This window comes from Poecilia reticulata, chromosome 10 (genome assembly GCF_904066995.2).
Source record: "Poecilia reticulata chromosome 10, P_reticulata-male-v2, whole genome shotgun sequence".
Lineage (NCBI taxonomy): Eukaryota > Metazoa > Chordata > Actinopteri > Cyprinodontiformes > Poeciliidae > Poecilia > Poecilia reticulata.
This window is the reverse complement of record NC_088839.1, coordinates 1,321,236-1,339,126: the sequence shown is the minus strand read 5'-3', so window position 1 is coordinate 1,339,126 and position 17,891 is coordinate 1,321,236. Positions and strand designations below refer to the sequence as shown.

The window sequence follows — 17,891 nt, the reverse complement described above, 5'->3', positions numbered from 1 at the left end:
TTGGAGAGGCCATGGAGAAAGACTTCCGTACGGCTTCGAGGCGATTCTGGTCCACCATCCGGCGTCTCAGGAGGGGGAAGCAGTGCAGCACCAACACTGTTTATAGTGGGGATGGTGTGCTGCTGACCTCGACTCTGGACGTTGTGGGCCGGTGGGCGGAATACTTCGAAGACCTCTTCAATCCCACCAACATGCCTTCTGTTGAGGAAGCTGATCCTGGGGACTCTGGGTTGGGCTCTCCAATCTCTGGGGACGAGGTCGCCAAGGTGGTCAAAAAGCTCCTCGGTGGCAGGGCCCCGGGGGTGGATGAGATCCGCCCGGAGTTCCTTAAGGCTCTGGATGTTGTAGGGTTGTGTTGGCTTACGCGACTCTGCAATATCGCATGGACATCAGGGGCAGTTCCCCTGGATTGGCAGACTGGGGTGGTGGTCCACCTGTTTAAAAAGGGGGAGCGGAGGGTGTGCTCCAAATGCAAGGGGGTCACAATCTTAAGCCTCCCTAGTAAGGACTATTCAGGGGTCCTGGAGAGGAGGGTCCGTCGGATAGTCGAACCTCAGATTCAGGAAGAGCAGTGTGGGTTTCGTCCTGGTTGTGGAACACTGGACCAGCTCTACACCCTTAGCAGGTCCTGGAGGGTGCATGGGAGTTCACCCAACAAGACTACATGTGTTTTGTGGACTTGGAGAAGGCGTTCGACCGTGTCCCTAGGGGGGACCTGTCGGGGGTTCTCCGGAAGTATGGGGTACCGGGCCCTTTGATACGGGTTGTCAGGTCCCTGTATGACCGGTGTCAGAGTCTGGTCCGCATTGCCGGCAGTAAGTCGGGCTCGTTTCCGGTGAGAGTTGGACTCCGCCAAGGTTGCCCTTTGTTCAAAAGGATAATGGGGGTATGCCTTACTTAAACAATATTTACTTTTCTACATAAAAAAAACCCTCAAATGAGGTTCTTCATTCTGTAATGAACAGAATGATTCTTACAGGATCACCAACAAGTGTGGTATTGTGTTACTGTAGTCCATCTACTTCAAGCTTAGGCGTGTTGTACTTCCAAAGATGGTATTCTGAAGACTGTAAATGTTATTTGAACTACTGTTGCCTTTTTTAAAATCCTCTCAAACCAGTGATTCCATTCTCTTCTGATTTTTCCATACAACTGATGTTTTCATTTCTTTTTCAGGCATTCTCTGAAACTTGAGATAGTGAGAGTGAAAATCCCAGTAGATCAGCAGTTATTCTGAGACTAACAACCATACCATGTTCAAATCACTCTCCCCCCCCACCCCCAGCTGGTCACTTTGACCTTGAGCCAGTCATCTTTATTATTTCTAAATGAATAAAAACACTTAGTTGCTTACTTAAGGTTGGTTTAAAAAAAACAAAAACAATAACAACTGAGCAGCTGTACCAATTAAAGTGGTTAGTGAATGTAGATCAACTACAACTACAGTGACTGAGACCATTGCCACAGTTAACCCTAAACCATAAAGCTGGCTGAAACAATCATACATACAATAAAATCAGAAGCAACTAAAGGTCAGTAAAATGAGATTAGATTTTGGGTTCCTTTTCAGACTTGTAGTCAATTTGAACAAGACATTTTCATCTGGTAAGTATTTAAAGGTAAAGAATGTGTCACATGACTACTATTATAATAGTCATAGTGAACCCTTTCCTTGTTTGTCTATGAGCTTACCTGAAGAGAATGCGAAACAGTTGGCGCAGATACATGTAGTCTGGTGCCTCTTCAAAGCGCAACCCACGGCAGTAGTTCAGATACATGGCAAACTCTGCTGGAAAACCCTGTAAACATGCATTAACAAAACTTTAATGTACGTGCAGTTTTCTATATTTTCTGAATGTATCAAAATGTATATGGGATATTCACTTGTATAAACTTTAGCAAATTTATTAAAACAAAGGCTGAATATCTAAAGAATATTGTCAAGTGGTCAATTCACATGTCAAACATAACTTTAGCAACAGAAGAGATTCAACAAAGAGTAACATGGAATAGCAAGAAAGATGGCTTAAACATTAAACAACCCTAGTAACACAAAATTCAGTGTTTAAGTGTTTATTATGAAGTAGAACAAATTCCAACCAGCAGGACTCAATTCTAATTCAATTCAAAAAATACTTTGATTCCAAAGGGACATTAAACAATGTAAATTAAACAACTCACTAAAATTAAGCGACTTGAAATTAAACAACTCATTAAAATTGTTCAAAAAAATTATTGTAGATCGAGATGGCTGTTGGTTGGAAAGATCTCTTGTAACGGTCTGTGTTACATTGAATTTGAAGAAGAATCTGACTGAAGATACTCTGTTTTCCCATGGCAGTCACATGAAAATGGTGTTCAGGGTTGTCCCTCTGCAGGGGTTCTACAGTCGTCCCCAGAACAGAACCAGCCTTCTTCATCAGGTTGTTGAGCCTTTTTAGGTCCCTGGTTCTGATGCTGCGGCCCCAACAAATGACGGTAGAAGAAATGACTCTCTCAACAGACTTAGACTTATAGACCTTAAAGGATCTTGGCTTCCTAAAGGAGTACAGTCTGCTCTGTCCTTCTTACAGACGGCTTCACTGTTGCATCTCCAGTCCAGTCTGTTGACCCAACAAACTTCTGAGGTATTTCTATTCCTCAACACCCTCCACTTCTCCCATAATGGAAATAGGGTTGGATCTAATCCTGTTTCACTTGAAATCAACAAGTGAAACCTTTGTTTTGTCTGTACTCAGCCTCTTGTCCATCTCTGATACACCGAACAACTGCAAAGTCATCCAAGTATTTCTGTAGATGACAGGAGTCGGACGAATGTTACAGGAATCTGAAGTGTAGAGTGGAAAGGAGTGGTGAGAGTACAGTCCCTTGTGGCACTTATGTTGATGACCATCTGGCTAGATACAGTTTTTCAGTCTCACAAACTGTGGTCTGTGGGTGAGGTAGTCATAGATACAGGTGATTGTTGAGGCCTCCATCTGCGTCTTCTTGAGTTTCTCACAGAGCAGATCTGGCTGAATTGTGTTAAATGCACTCATGAAATCAAAGAACATGATCCTCACAGTGCTGCCTGCTTTGTCCAGATGACATTGGGTTTGTTGAAGCAGATGCATGAAGGCATCTTCAACTTCAACTCCCAATTCTACAGCAATAAGCAAACTGCATTGGGTCCAGATATGCGTTTGTCTGCTTACTCGGGTTGGCCAGAAGGAGTGTCTTCCAGAACCTTCATGATGTGGGATGTCAGGATAACAGATGGCTGAGTTTTCTTTGCTACTGGAACCAACAGGATGTCTTCCACAACAGTGGAATCTTCTCTTGCGTTTCCTGATTTGGTTGAAGACAAACTTGTGGAAGCAGAAGAGTCCATGAGTGAGGTGGACCGAGTTTGGTCTGGAAAGATTTTCGGGGGACCAATAGGCATCCTTAAATTTACAAGCATAATGCTTGGAGTATGACAGACTTTCTCCCGGAGGTGCTGCCTGTTGGCCGGTTCAGAGCGAATGGCGAGGAAGATTGCAGCTGCAGTATTTATACAGGCGAGCAGATAGACTGAACACAGCGGGCAGCTCTGCTGTAGTTGATGCTTAACATAAGTGTAGCTTTACGGACAAACCGGCAAATAAATTTCATATCATTCCGATCTCATCCCGCATCGTGGTGGTACATAGATGGTAGATGTGTTTCTTTGTGTGACGGAAGAGCCAAATAGAGTCGCTAAGAATGGATAAAAGCTATAAATTCTTGGAAATACGACAGTTCATCTATTAAATTGACTGAAGATGAATACATAAAACTAAAACCTGGAATATAGACATTTTTTGTAAGCGTATTTGTGAGGCTGCCTCTTAATTATTAAATTGAATATAATTTCATATTTTTGTACAACTTGCCTTCAAGTTAGAAAGAGAGCTATTATTGTTACAGGTTAATTTTCTAAACTACAGAAAAGTAATTGTTAGGGATGCTTAAATATGAAAAATTGGACCGATGTTGATATCCGATAGCAACACTGCAGTTACATTTACCAATATTTTATTTAATCATTTTTAAAAATCTGAGTACTCGATTAATCGTTATAATAATTGATAGAATACTGGCTTACTAAAGTATTTGTTTACAACAGCTCTAGTCTGTAACCTACCAACAACAAAACTAATGACATCAGTAGGCCTGTCGCTATAAACAATAAATCAATTAATCGCATGATAAATGAAAATTATCGACCTCATTTTAATTTATCGGCTTCATCGTTTCTTCCTACCATTTTCTCATTCTACTGATAACACTGAATGAAAAAAGACTCAACTCCGGTGCTCTTCGCTGACCCCTTCCTTCTTCATTTCCCTATGGTAAATGGTAAATGGACTGAACTTATATAGCGCTTTATCCGATCATTTTTGACCACTCAAAGCGCTTTACACTAGAGTCACATTCACCCATTCGCACTCACAAACGCTCACACATTTATAAATCGGGGCAAATAAAATTGTGTAGTGTGAACAGGGCTTAAGTGAGGAGTGAACTGGATCAGCTAGTGGGATATGCCCATCTTCTCCATCTAAATTCTAATGATTATTGAGGGGCAATATAGTTTACAGATTTCATAATCTGTACTCTTTTGGTTCAATGTAGTTTTTATTTCCACTTTGGTTTTATGTTGCATTTAGTTTTTATTCAAGTGCATTTTTTGTTAACAGAGACTAGAGTCCATTTTTTTTGGCTGCTTTGCTTATTTTGTTTACCAGTTCCAGTGTTCTTTAGAAAATAACGTATTTTTGGCAGGATGTTGCTTGTCATTATAATGTCATTACCATTACATCAGTTTAAAATGGTCTTCAAACAATATTATCGTTTATTGCAATAATTTGAGACAATCGAACAGCAAAATTTGTTGTCGTGACAGGCCCAGACATCACATACATTACCAGCAACAGCTGAGGGTGCAACACATTATTCCTTCATACCAAGTATTTTACATGGCATGACTTTTGCTTCACAGGAGACAGCAGTATCTCTGTAGGCAAGACTATTATCACCAACCAATCAAACGAGCTACCCAGTGGTTGGCCCAAACAGGAACATGAACCTGAGTAAAATATTGGCAGTGTATGGTAAACACAACAACTCAGTTTTTCCACCCAGCATGAGTTGAAAAACAAACAAAAAATTGCTGGATAGGCTCAGGGTTACTTGCTGGTTTTAAGACAAACCAGCAAGTAAAGGTTAGGAGATGACAGCATGGTCTGTAGTTTATTTTACCTTGCAGAGAACCTCAACAGGAGTAGACATTTTCTTTTCCGAAATCTTCTCATACTTTTGCTTCTTTGTGGCTGCCTAAAAAATAAAGGGGAAAAAAAATCAAGTGGTACAGCAGATTGATCTAAAGTTGATCACAAAATAATTCAAACCCCTGGTGGAGTTTGGTTAAACGTAATTTGAATTTTAATGTTTTTCTTGGTAAAATCTAGCCATAAACTTGGGGAAAGCCTTAGGTCAGAAGCAAAATAAATCTAGTATCAGCACAGTTATATCATTTAAGTATTGATATACGTTCATATAAGATCAATGAACGTCTAACCTGTCTTGTGTCTAAAAGGGTCTTGTCTGTTGTACAGACAAAGTGCTTCATATAGACTTTAAGCCTCGTCAACATAATCACAGACAATTGAGGGAGAGACAAAGACATACATGTGGTTCCAAGATGAATGCTGAAAGCATAGTTATAACTATAATGATAATCATAGTAATTAATAGCACAGTGATGCCTGAAAGACTAAACGTGTATTTGTGAATGCATGGGCTACAACTTGCACTAACATGAATTATGCTGAATATTCATACCTTTAATCCTTGCCAAGGCAGACTGGTTCTGTTAAAGTACATCAGCACGTAGCCTAGAGACTCCATGTCATCACGGCGACTGCAAACAACATTGTGAATTAAGTATAAAACCAGGATGTACTTTCAAGATACAATTGAAGCCAAATATTTGTTTACTTCTTCCTGTGTTTACCAACAACATGTTGTTCATCTGGGGTCGTGTTCAGACCTGACATCAACATGAATCCTGACCAAGTTGCAAGAGAACAGCCCTAAGCATGACTGTTAACCTCTGGGATGGTGATTAAAAAAAACAAACATATTTTAAACTTACTAGAATTTATTCAAAAGCCTTTTCAAACATAAGCAACTTTCACATCCCTGGCAGATTAGGGTCAAAATGTTCCTTCTGACTGATCGTAGGGCTGGATGATTTGCCTGAAAAATGTATCACAATATAAAGGTTTTCTATTGGTTGACATCAATAATTAGCAACTTGAGGAGAAAAGCTGTTTTATTTCATCCATCGTGCGTCATTTTCAGGATGCCTATTGGTGCCCCGAAAAACAACAACCGTACATTTTCAACAATCAATGAAATCACCCAGGACAGAAAGTGAAAAGTGGACATGTCAGGGGAAAAAAACGACATTTGGTAATACGTTATGCTGTAAGATTGGTCTATAGTTATGTTAATTGCATTTAGCAGTTGTCTACAACTCCCTAGCAGAAGAGAGAACATAATCAATAAATTGGCCAGAACACAGATAGCTAAATAAAACAATTTAACAAAGCTTTCTGGTTGATAATTTACCTCAAAGAATTTGAACCGAGTTACTCAAATTATTCCAAGAATCTTCACAGCCTTAGTAAAAAACCAAAATATTTCAAAAAGTTGGTCAGCAATTATATGCACTGTTGTATTACCACTACATTAGATTTTTCCACTACTAATAGGAATCATACAAATAATCAAATAATGTAGCAATAATTTTTTTTTAAATTAAAAGCTTTGTTAAAACATTATCCTTAGTTTATAGTTTTAAGAGATGCCCGACTTATTTCCCATCAGTAACAACCTCTTGATTGAATGGAAATCTGTATTTGTCTGGGATACGAATGATTAATTATTGTTTTAACCACAATTGTATTAAATTACATTTCTTTATTTACACAATGCAGCACTAATTTCCAAGTCAGATATTAGACAGTGTAGATGTCCACCGGGTATTTTTATTTAGTTTTCACATTTCAAGAGTGAAATGTGAAAACATTGACTTGTTTGAGTTGACTTGAAATTCACAAGTCAATTTCAAATATTGACTTGTGATATTTCTCTTTTTAAAACCACTCAAACTGAACACCGGCTGACCTGTATGAACATTTATATCAACGCTCTGGGAGGACCCATGTTCTTTTGAAGATTTCTTCATTAAGGTATGAGTCAAGTTTAAAAGTCACCGTGTTTGGTCTGCTTGCGAAGCTCAGGGTGAACTGAAAGTATAGGCGCACGTTTAGAGGTGCGCGTTTAGCATGCGGTGAGAATGATACTTTTGTGAACAAAGAATTATGTGCAGCATGTGTGTTTATATCTCAACATGCTACCCAGCACATGGCTCTGTGTCTGCGCTGATAAAGTTTATGTGTGTGTTCCTCCGTTGGCCGGTGCGTTAGTGAACCAGTAGTTCAACCCACGGAGATGTCACACTCGCCTCACGCAGAATGGTGGTTTTATTACTTTATTTTATTTGAGTTTATATGGCGCAGTTTTGTCTAACGCAATGCTTTATCTTATTAGAGTCAGGCAGAGTTGCTGCGCATGGACATCAGAAAAATTCATCCTATAAAACTCAGGCAACCAAATCAGTCTGTGTGGCACTTACTAAACTCAATAAATATGAAATGGAAGAACTACTAAAGCCACATAATTTAAATCTCCCCGTGTGTCCCACTTTGTCCAGCAGAGAGATGCAAAGTGCAGCAGATTTAGCTCATCATGAACACCCGGTTCAAAGTTGTATAGGCCTTGAGCAGAATTTCAGTTAGAGGCCCCTTTTGCTGCTAAGAACATTAGCACCACTAACAACATTTCAACACAGGTTTAATGGAATCAGAGAATGAGGGTAGTTTAATTGGCCGACCTTACATTTAAGGTTCCTTTAGAAAAATAGTTTGAGATCGAACTGTAAATCTGGTTGCTGTATTTGGTCTCTAATTGGTTAGCAAATGTTTCAAGGTGTTAAAGCAACCAAAAAGCTCTTCTTCTAGAAAAAAAGTGAGGTTTACGTGACGCAACTAGAGGAGAACTGAGACCAAGGGCCGTGATATGATTGTATCCTACTTTTCTTGCAGTGACACATTGGTGTGGTACATTAATGACATCACTAAAGCACCACCCACTTAAAGAAAATAATGATTAGACAAAGTTGCCATGTGCTGCCTTGTGGACGTGTGCAGAAATGACAGAGCGAGAAGGTCAAAGGCACCGACGGGGTGGCGATGACGTAGCTCCTGTGGTTGCCCTTAGGTTTGAACGGTGCTGAGCTATGAGGGCCACCAATGCTGCTTGCAGCTTTCACTATGTATTTATGGGTGGCGATGGGGCGGTCCATGAGGCACCAGCAGCTGCACTATATTTCACACAAATGGGGATGTATAAAGGAAAGATGCGCAGCCATCTGTTTGCGCATAGATTTAGACAGAATTTTTGTGTGCTGCACGTTTCAAAATGTGTCCCTATGCCAACTTTTAGTGTGAAAGTTGTTTCAAAATTGTTGTTGAAAGTTATACATGAAGCCCCAGATGAAGATGCTGGCTGAACTTGGTAAGCGTGTGTCATTAACAGTGCAATGAACATAGGATCGACATAAGCTGAAGATTCCCTCTTCACTATTCTGGTATTAAACGTATATTGCAGAAAATTTTATTGGTAATCCTAACTGACCTAAAATAGGAAAAGTTCAATTGGATTTCACATCTGACAGTGTGAAAAAATGAATACCGTATATTCTGGACTACAGAACGCACCTAATTAAAAGCTGGATGCTCTAATTTTAGAAAGAAAATCAATTTTGTATGTTGCTGCACCAGATTTTAAGTTGTAGGTATCTCATTTTGTAATGAGATATTTACACAGAAAGATATTACATTTGAGGATTTTTTTTACCTTTTCCTTTAATCCGTATTGTAATATAAGCAAACACATATGGCAAACGCTCCAACAAACAGTCCCTGTAACACAGCTACCTTTATATATACACGTCCGGTGAGCACCGCTGGAACCGTGACGCTTTCAGGGCATGGGCTCCTCTCTTGGGCAAACCCACCACTGCACCTGACCCACAAGAGCCCAACCACATCCCCAAAACATTACGAGCATCCAGGGACGCCATATAAGGGGAAAAGTTAAAAAGGTCTAAGGATCCTTGACCGACAGAGTGCCCCTCCCACAAAAACATTTATTTTTTTTCTCTTGTAGAAATAGAAAAAAATGGGGGCCCTGTCAATTACAAAATTAATCATGTAGTGTTTTTAAAATTGTTTAACATAAAATTGTAAAAATGTTATGTTACCACTCCCAGACCAAACAGCACACATCTATACTTTGACTGAACACCCTGGATCTGCATGAAATGGTTCATCCCTGCTTAGCGCTCTTGACGACGGTGTTCAGCAGCAGTCAGTAGAAGACTGATTGCTGCTGACAAGAACACCTGTGACGGTTACTATTGCTGCCAAGAAAAATAATAGTCAGGTTTTCAAAGAGAAAGAGGGAAAAAAAAAGACAAGAGTGTCAATTTATAGCACAGGTTTTCTGCTAGAGGTGGGTATAACTGTGTGAGATTATCAACCATTTAGCATAGTTAGCTTAGCTACAGACTACTGTTTGCCGCCATTTCACTAGCATTTAATGAACAAAGGAAATAATTGAACAACATATTCATCAGGGTTTCCCCCAATGTATAATAGGTCTGACGGCCCGCCATCCTTTACTAGTGCCACCGCCAGGCTAAGCCTTTTTTGTTTTTCTTTTTTCTTTTTCTTTCTTTTTTTAAGCCGGATTGCTAGGGCCTCTGTTGCTCTGAGTGCTTCACTGGCAGAGCAGATTTATTCCTAAAAGATATGTTTATAGAAGATAGGTTTATAGTTTATGCATTTAAAGCCAGACCAATCACACCGCTCCCGCCCCTGCGCGCTGCATTAACTGGATTAAGTTTACCTCAGCGTGGATCCCGCGCGCCTCCTTTCACAGAAACTGGACACAGGCTGACCTGTATGGACATTTACATCCACCCCTGTGAGGAATTATGATTCTTTCCAGAGTTTTTGATCAAGGTAGAACTTTAAACACCACTCTGGTTAGCTCTGGTTGCGCACCTCTATGTGAACTGCAGGTCCAAGACTGTATGAGGCCTGGAGCAGAATTTGATTTAGGGGTCCCTTTTGTTGCTGAAAACATCAGCACCTCTAACAAATGTGTTGGATTTAATCTGAGAGAGGGGAGTAGTTTAACTGGCCAACCTAAAACCAATAAGTTATAATTGCAGTTTACTAAATTGTATTTGTGAACAAACAGAGCTCAAACTCAAAGATTAAACTCACAGCATCAGACTGTAGCTATGGGAACAAAACAATCCAACTATAAATATTGTTCTTTGAACTTTTACAAAGTAAACTTGCTAGCTCCTCAAAATCTTACATTTAAATGTTAAACAATTTAAAATCTTTTAATTTATGCATGCTGAAATTGAATCAAATTTAGCAGCATTGATCATCTCAATAAACAAGTGTTACATTCATGTATCTGTTGTCTGTGTTAAAATATTAGCATGTAAGGGGGCTCTGAAGCCCTGGGAGGCTGGGAGCCCTGGGAGCTGCTGACTTAATTTTGATTCAACAAAAGTGCAAATAATTGATCCATCCATCCATCCATCCATTTTCCTGCACCCTTTTTCCCTCAGTGGGGTCGGGAGGGGTGCTGGTGCCCATCTCCAGCCAAATAATTGATATTCATTTTAATTGTATATTTTGATTTGTTGTTTTTAAGACTAGTTGTGGGTTTAAGTAGTGTTTCACTGGCAATGTTTTCCCATAACGTATAATGATATTTTAAAATTTCCTGTCACCTTAACATCTTTTAATACAAAAACACGGTGGACCGCCTCAGCACCCCGACCACCGGGCTTAGCAAGTTTTCTGGGGGAAACCCTGTTCATATATTCAACTTGTACCTGTACCTCTTACCACACTTAACAGATGAGTCGGTCAGCAGCAGCTCTAACCCCCGATACCAGCATAACCCCTTTCCCCTGTCCCAGTGAAAAAGGTGAGCAACACTGTTTTCAATGACTAGTTAGCATCATTCCAGAGGAGATTAATCTTTTCACAGATTATCTGTTTCACAGCAAACTGTCGTGACATGGTGACAGCTTTAACAAATATGAAAAAAAAACTTTTTTAAAAAAAAAAATTCAAGTAACATTTTACAGTTTCAACAAAATGCAACATAGCATTTTTTGATAAGTCTGGATTGCTTCATGTATATTTTGCACATTGCTTGTGACTGTTGTTGCTGGGGAGAGACATTTCAATGAACAAAAACCAATTTAAAAAAAATTTAAGCAACCTATTTGCATACAGTATGTGAACTGTTGCATGTAAAATTCACTAGTGAATATTGTGCTAGTATCAGCATTGGACCAATGAAAGCAAGGCAGTTGCAAGCCTTTAAAATTGTGACGCTTTATATGGGTCAGATAGACTCAAGAAATTGTAACAGCAGCTGCGAAGGGAGGGAGGCAATTTAATTTTATTGTCATTGGGCCCAAGATTTTACGGTGCCCCTGCACGCATCATTAGGCTATTTTGTCGCTGTTGCACATAAACAGCCTAAATCTAGTACACACAAATGCTGGCCATACGCACATGGTTCACAAAAACAGCATCTGTAAATTGCTGTTTTATACTAAATGATAAGGAAAAGCAAAGCCCCCTATGATCCGTAGCAGGGCTGTAGCCATACACTGATCTTGCGATACACTGCTACACGCGATATTCTGCTCACAATATATATCAATATTCAGAAAACGATATGATTCAATACATTTTTAAGATTTTCTGAAAGAGTTGAGAGGGACAGATTTTATTGGTGACGGATTTGGATTTAACTAATTGAAATGATAGTGTAATGCTGGTGCAATAAATGTTTTTGTTATACATTTGCTTTGTTTAAATGTTAATTGTGTGGCTTTGTGAATTTGGCTATGCAGAAAAGGAACCCATCTTGTCTTATTCACTTATATTAGAGCATGTAATTTATCTATTTCATTTAATTAATTAATTGTAAATGGTTGTGTCATTACATGTCATTTTTAATGTACATGTGCAACTGGGTAAAAAATGTCATATATGATAGCTGTCATTTAATTCTTGTGGATATGACATAAAACTCAAAGCAGGATTTAATGCATCGATACTTGCAGATGAAAAATCAATACTTTGAGGGGTGGGGGTAAACAAAAAAACAATAAATATCGATAAAATTACCGTATTTTCCGCACTATAAGGTGCACCTTCAATGAATGGCCTATTTTAAAACTTTTTTCATATATAAGGCACACTGCATTATAAGGCGCATAGAATAGACACTACAGTTAGGGACGAGATTTGATCCGTACTCTACAAATGTGGATGTGTAATAATAAAGAAGTGTTCCCTGAGTACTTTATAGAGTAGTCTGCCCCAGTCATTGTTTCACTCATGGTGTTGCAATATTGTGCCCAACTGCTTTCTGGGTAACAGACCAACCGACACGCTGCCGCCGCAGTCTCTGTCTCTCTTCCCCCGTTCCCCCGTTCCCCCAGCTTTAAATGTATAGAGGCTGGTCCCTTGGGAACCCTAGTCGAAGCTCCCGGATGAATGTCTAAAGCCACTTTGTTGACATAAAGAATGTCAAAGTGTCCGACTCGGGTGGCGAGGAGAGCCTTCCGTGACTGGGCCGGGGCGTGGCCAGACGATGGTCACCCTTCTCCGTTCGCGCACAGCATGTTTGTGGAGAACCTGGTGCTAAAGTGACCTGCAGACGACCTGATTATCAGGTCGGTAGGTAAATAGGTCGGTCAAACTTTCTGAACAAACCAGCATTCTGACAACTATCCCAGCATGCACCGTGCACTTCTTCTACGGGCGAAAATGAAGTCGGCGGCTGCTTACTGTAGTTGCTAGACTTGTTGTGGCTCAATATTGGTCCATATATAAGGCGCACAGGATTATAAGGCGCACTGTCGGCTTTTGAGGAAATTGAAGGTTTTTAGGTGCCTTATAGTGCGGAAAATACGGTACACCACCCTATCATTCAGCAATCTTGACATTTTGCTTCAACTAGTCCGCTTCCTCTATACTTTTTTTGCATGCGACAGCAATACAGAATGTTTGAAATTATGTCAGGAATTATATACATTTTGAGATTCTTCTCTAAATAACTACAAGACTGACAAATGGCTAAAAATGTCTGGATGTAAACAGCAATGCCAGTTGCGTACAAACTGGGGATGCAGGGAGGGAGTGATTACATTTAAACATGGATTCATTTTTAAATTTAATGCAACACTTTAGTGTCTCCACTTTTAAATTCTACCTTGCAAAGCAAACTAGTGTAGATCACAAGGATTCTTCGCACACCCATTGACTAAAGCAGAAATCATCATGAATACTTGTTCTGACTTGAAAATTGATTTTGAATTGAATCATGGCCCCATAAATCAGAATTGAATCACTTGATTCCCACTGCTAACAACTGTCTCTTCACATCAAAAACCTGAGTGTAAAGAGATTTTCTTCTGATTTTAATTTCCCTCAACAGACTTCCTGTTAAGCCCAGAACAGAATTTAAAACTCTAATCACATATAGCTTTCCCGAATGGTAGAGATCTGACTGTTCCATGTGTTACAGACAGACTGTGGGTTTACTCATGGTTCGTAGAGTTCAAGGAATAAACTGGAATTCATGCGATTGACTCTAGATGTGTCCAACGCTGGATTGAACAAAATATACAATATGAATTGGATGCATTTCTTTAAAAAAAATTGCTTGGCAAAATTATCAGGCATGAAATAGAGCAATATAGAGAAATCTAATTGAACCGAAACTTCCATGTGTTGTATCAATAGAGCCATAGTCCTGAATCTGATCACATCCCATGTGACAAATTTATCACATTACAGATAAATTAGCCGTTAGGTAAAGTAATAGATATTCACCTCTGTTCAATGCCCAGATGTGCGTTGATGGAGGCATAGCGTGCAGTCCCTGTCAGGTTCTTGTCTTCTCTGTAGGGGATGTGTTGTCGTGTTCGATTGTCTCTGTACTTCTTTGCCAAACCAAAGTCAATAAGGAATAACTGAAAGAGAGAGAATACAGTCTTTAGTCACCGAGGACTCAAGTAGCACTAATATGAAAGTTAACACATTAAAAATGGACGACTGAAAACATTTTATAATTCAGATCTTTCACAGATAATGACTGTCACCAGCCCCTTGTATTATACTTTCCTTTGTCCAGAGGGAGTGGGCCCTCAAATCACTGAGAAACAATTGCTGGAATGTGTTGAAATGTTAAAAGTACATTTGTATGTAATGCGCAACTTCAATGCCATGAAGCTTACTGGAAATTGCCTGAACCATAAACAAACATCCTCCACTGTGAAGAGAGAAGAGCCGAGCGAATTGGCTGTTAATGTTAATTTAATCATTGGAAGTGGAGCAAACACAAACTGAGCGGCTTTGTTCATTTCCCTTGGTGCTAGCTAAAACTACAGGCACACTAGAACTCTAAAACGGCTCAGAAAATCAACGTCGTTGTTCAGAACTTCTTCTGTTCATTGATTGGCCTGGTGAAAATTCTACCGGAGAAATAAAAGTCAAAGGCAGACAGCCCAGACTGTGCTATGAAAGATTATATTTAAAATTAATTGATTTCAGTTATCTCCGTAATGTACTCAGTAAAGTTTAAAACGTCTGCACACCTGCACTATGCGGTCAGGTGTGTGTATCCTGTCTAAATGGCCTTCAGATTTTACCGCCACCGTTCATAAAGACTGGTCAAGGACAGACACCATTTGGTTAATGCAACACATATCAAGTTTTACTTCAAGTTGACATCAATTGGTTGTGTCGGACTGGAATCTGACGATGTCAAAAGGCTCAGTCTGTTGACATTGTTATAGGTCATAGATCAGACAATAAACCTGATCTATGCTATTTTTCGCTCCTAGACTTGACTGAGTTAAGTCCAGGAGCTGCCGTCTATGCTCAGCAGACTGAGCATAGACGGCAGTCTGCTTGTTTTTGTCTACCTTGAAATATCTCCAAACTACTGACACCTCCTGCCACCCAACTTCTTTTTGGAGGATCAGCAAACAACTTACTGGTGTATTACCACAACCACCTGGTTTGAAGTGTGGTTTAGCATTTGAGTTACACCGCAGTCCAGCCCAGAAAAAAAACAACTGAAAACTGGTATCAGTTTGGAGTATGGGCTTGCTTTTACAAGTATGTGTACTTGATGCTGGTATAAGGACATCACTACCAGAAACAATAATTTTTTAACCATGTTGCAGAGTGGGCAAATTTCAGAAAAATGATTTCACATTTCCCTGTACAAGACCTAATTAAACATTGCTCCAACGCTTGGAAAACATTTATACACTAGTATAAAATAAAATGCAGAATATACAAATTCATGTTTGAATACACAATGCAACCAGTTTCAAGGCCTACTTCAGGGTTTCAGGAGTTATTCTAAACATCTTGATTTAACACAAACAAGAAACTAAATCTGGGTTAAAATGGAGCAATTCCAAAGTCTGTTTTTAGAGACAAAAGGTATTTTGGCCAAAGATAAGGACTGGTTCAATTGCTGTAGGTTTGTTTTGAAACTATACCCTGAACTATGATCAATCTGTTGGGTACAATATAATGAGTTGTGCACTGTGGAGTTTAGCAACACTTACAACTCAAAGAGCCATTTTTTGCCAGCTGAAAACTATTGTTGACCATTATTGCCATTGCTTGTGGAAAACACTGCTATGCATGAAAACACTAAAATTATCTCTATATTTTAAAATGTTAAGTTCTTAAGCATTTTTGCAAAAGTTAAGAGTACAGAGCTGCAGATTGAAGAATCCTGGCCTACATCCATTCTGCGACTGAAAACAGGTTTACATAGTAAGAGTAATTTCACAGGGACAAGAGCTCTGCCCTTTTCTATACAACATCATTTTAAAAGGTCAACATTTAAGAGTAACTTTAATGCGAACCACTTAACTAGTTTAAATGAAGATATCAACGTGGACCGCGTACATTATAATAAAAAGCACCAGATCAATGGTTGGCAAATGTTTTTGTTAATAAGAGGTATATTTATTTAGTTTCAGTTAAGTTTCATAGCACTTATGAAAGTTGAAAATTACAAATGATATGTCTTGAGGACAATAAAATCTGAATGACACTAAACTATCATCTTTAAAATTTTGGCAAGACAGAAGTTGTTTTTGGACCAGAATCTATGAAAAAGAAGCCACTTAGTCAATCACCTGATCTGGGTGGCATCCTCCGATAATAAAGAAACTCTTATTTTTGATTAGGAAATGTCATCTCTTACTAAACAAGTTTTAAAGATTTTCTTTTTTCACCCATCTACGGAATATTGCAGAAAACAGACATATCCTATCCACGGGTCAGGCTGAAAAACTAGTCAATTTGTTACTGCAAGTCCACAAAACAGTTAAAAGTCTTCAGCTGATCCAAAACGCTGCAGCAAGAGTTTTGACAAAAATTAAAGAAATCATATTTCTCCTATTTTGTTTTCCCTTCACAGGCTCCTTGTCAAATATAGAATAGAATTTAAGATTATCCTTCTCACATATAAATCCCTTCATCAAGCTACATCATACATCAGACTGATCCATATGTTCCTAGCAAAGGTTTAGGCTACTGGAGGACAAACTGAGCACTTTTTCTCATCATCTTCTACTACTCTCCAAAATGCATCACTTGCTGTTATTTCAACTGTTAACTTTGTTTTCTTTCTATAAAAGCTACATCTGGTCTAGCTGAAATAAAGCAGCTATCAAATAATTTTTCTTCCTCTTCCATTATTAACGGATAAACTGATGTAGGATTATTTCTGATGTTCATCAGTTTCTTCTTGTGCATTCTGCTCTGTATTCTCAAACGCCAAGTCAACCGTGGCAGATGGTCATTTGTACTGAACCAGGTTCTGGTTCTGCTGGAGGTTTCTTCCTGTTAAAGAGGAGATTTTCCTCTCCACTGACACTTCATGCATGCTCGGTATGAGGGATTGCTGGAAAGTCAACGACAATGCAAGTAATTATCACAATGTGATCGTCCAGGAGGAGTGAATGCTGCAAGCCAATGACTCAATGCATTCTGCTGGGTGTCATTACATGGAGACATTTTAATCTACTTTGAATAATTGAGCATAGTGTACAGTTTGATAACTAGGATCAATTGGAATGTATGTGTGAATGAATTGAAATTTTTTTAATAAAGTGCTTTGAGATTACATTTACCATGAAATGGTGCTATATAAATAAACTGAATTGAATGACAAAAATACGAAACATGCACAAAAACAACATTGCTGAATTATTGCACAGGTGTCTAGTGTGTGCAAAAGCTTTTGGATGCACATCATGGGGAGGAAATCCATCCTTTCTTCAAGAATTACCAGTCAGCAATTCACCTGGTACACTTCAAAAATATTTTCATAACTTTTGGTCACCATCTTGTTTCTCACCAGAGCACTCATCTTTCCTGGAGAAAGCACACTCACCGGCCACTTTATGAGGTACACCCGTCCAACTGCTCATTAAGGCAAAAGTCGAATCAGCCAATCATGTGGCAGCCTCCACGACCTCGCCTTGGATAAGGAGAAGCGATGGGGGATGCATGTCAGGTTGTGGAGGCTTTTACGTCTGCTAAGTGCACATCTAATACCCTCAACAACCATTACCTGGTTGAGCCAAGTCCTTTCCTCAAAGAGCCAAT

The 17,891-nt window shown here is 39.2% G+C and overlaps 1 protein-coding gene across 5 annotated transcripts in view; it reads right to left on the bottom strand.

Annotated features, from left to right (window-relative positions):
• The window catches only part of csnk1a1 (casein kinase 1, alpha 1), a 70,345-nt gene that overhangs the window by 17,575 nt on the left and 34,879 nt on the right, over positions 1-17,891 (bottom strand). For all 5 annotated transcript variants that reach the window (XM_008402774.2, XM_008402768.2, XM_008402771.2 and 2 more), the window contains 4 exons: positions 14,082-14,221; positions 5,845-5,923; positions 5,263-5,337; positions 1,693-1,799 (listed from right to left, as the gene is read on the bottom strand). In XM_008402774.2, the coding sequence (XP_008400996.1) occupies positions 1,693-1,799; positions 5,263-5,337; positions 5,845-5,923; positions 14,082-14,221 (401 nt within the window). The remainder of the gene's footprint in view (positions 1-1,692; positions 1,800-5,262; positions 5,338-5,844; positions 5,924-14,081; positions 14,222-17,891) is intronic.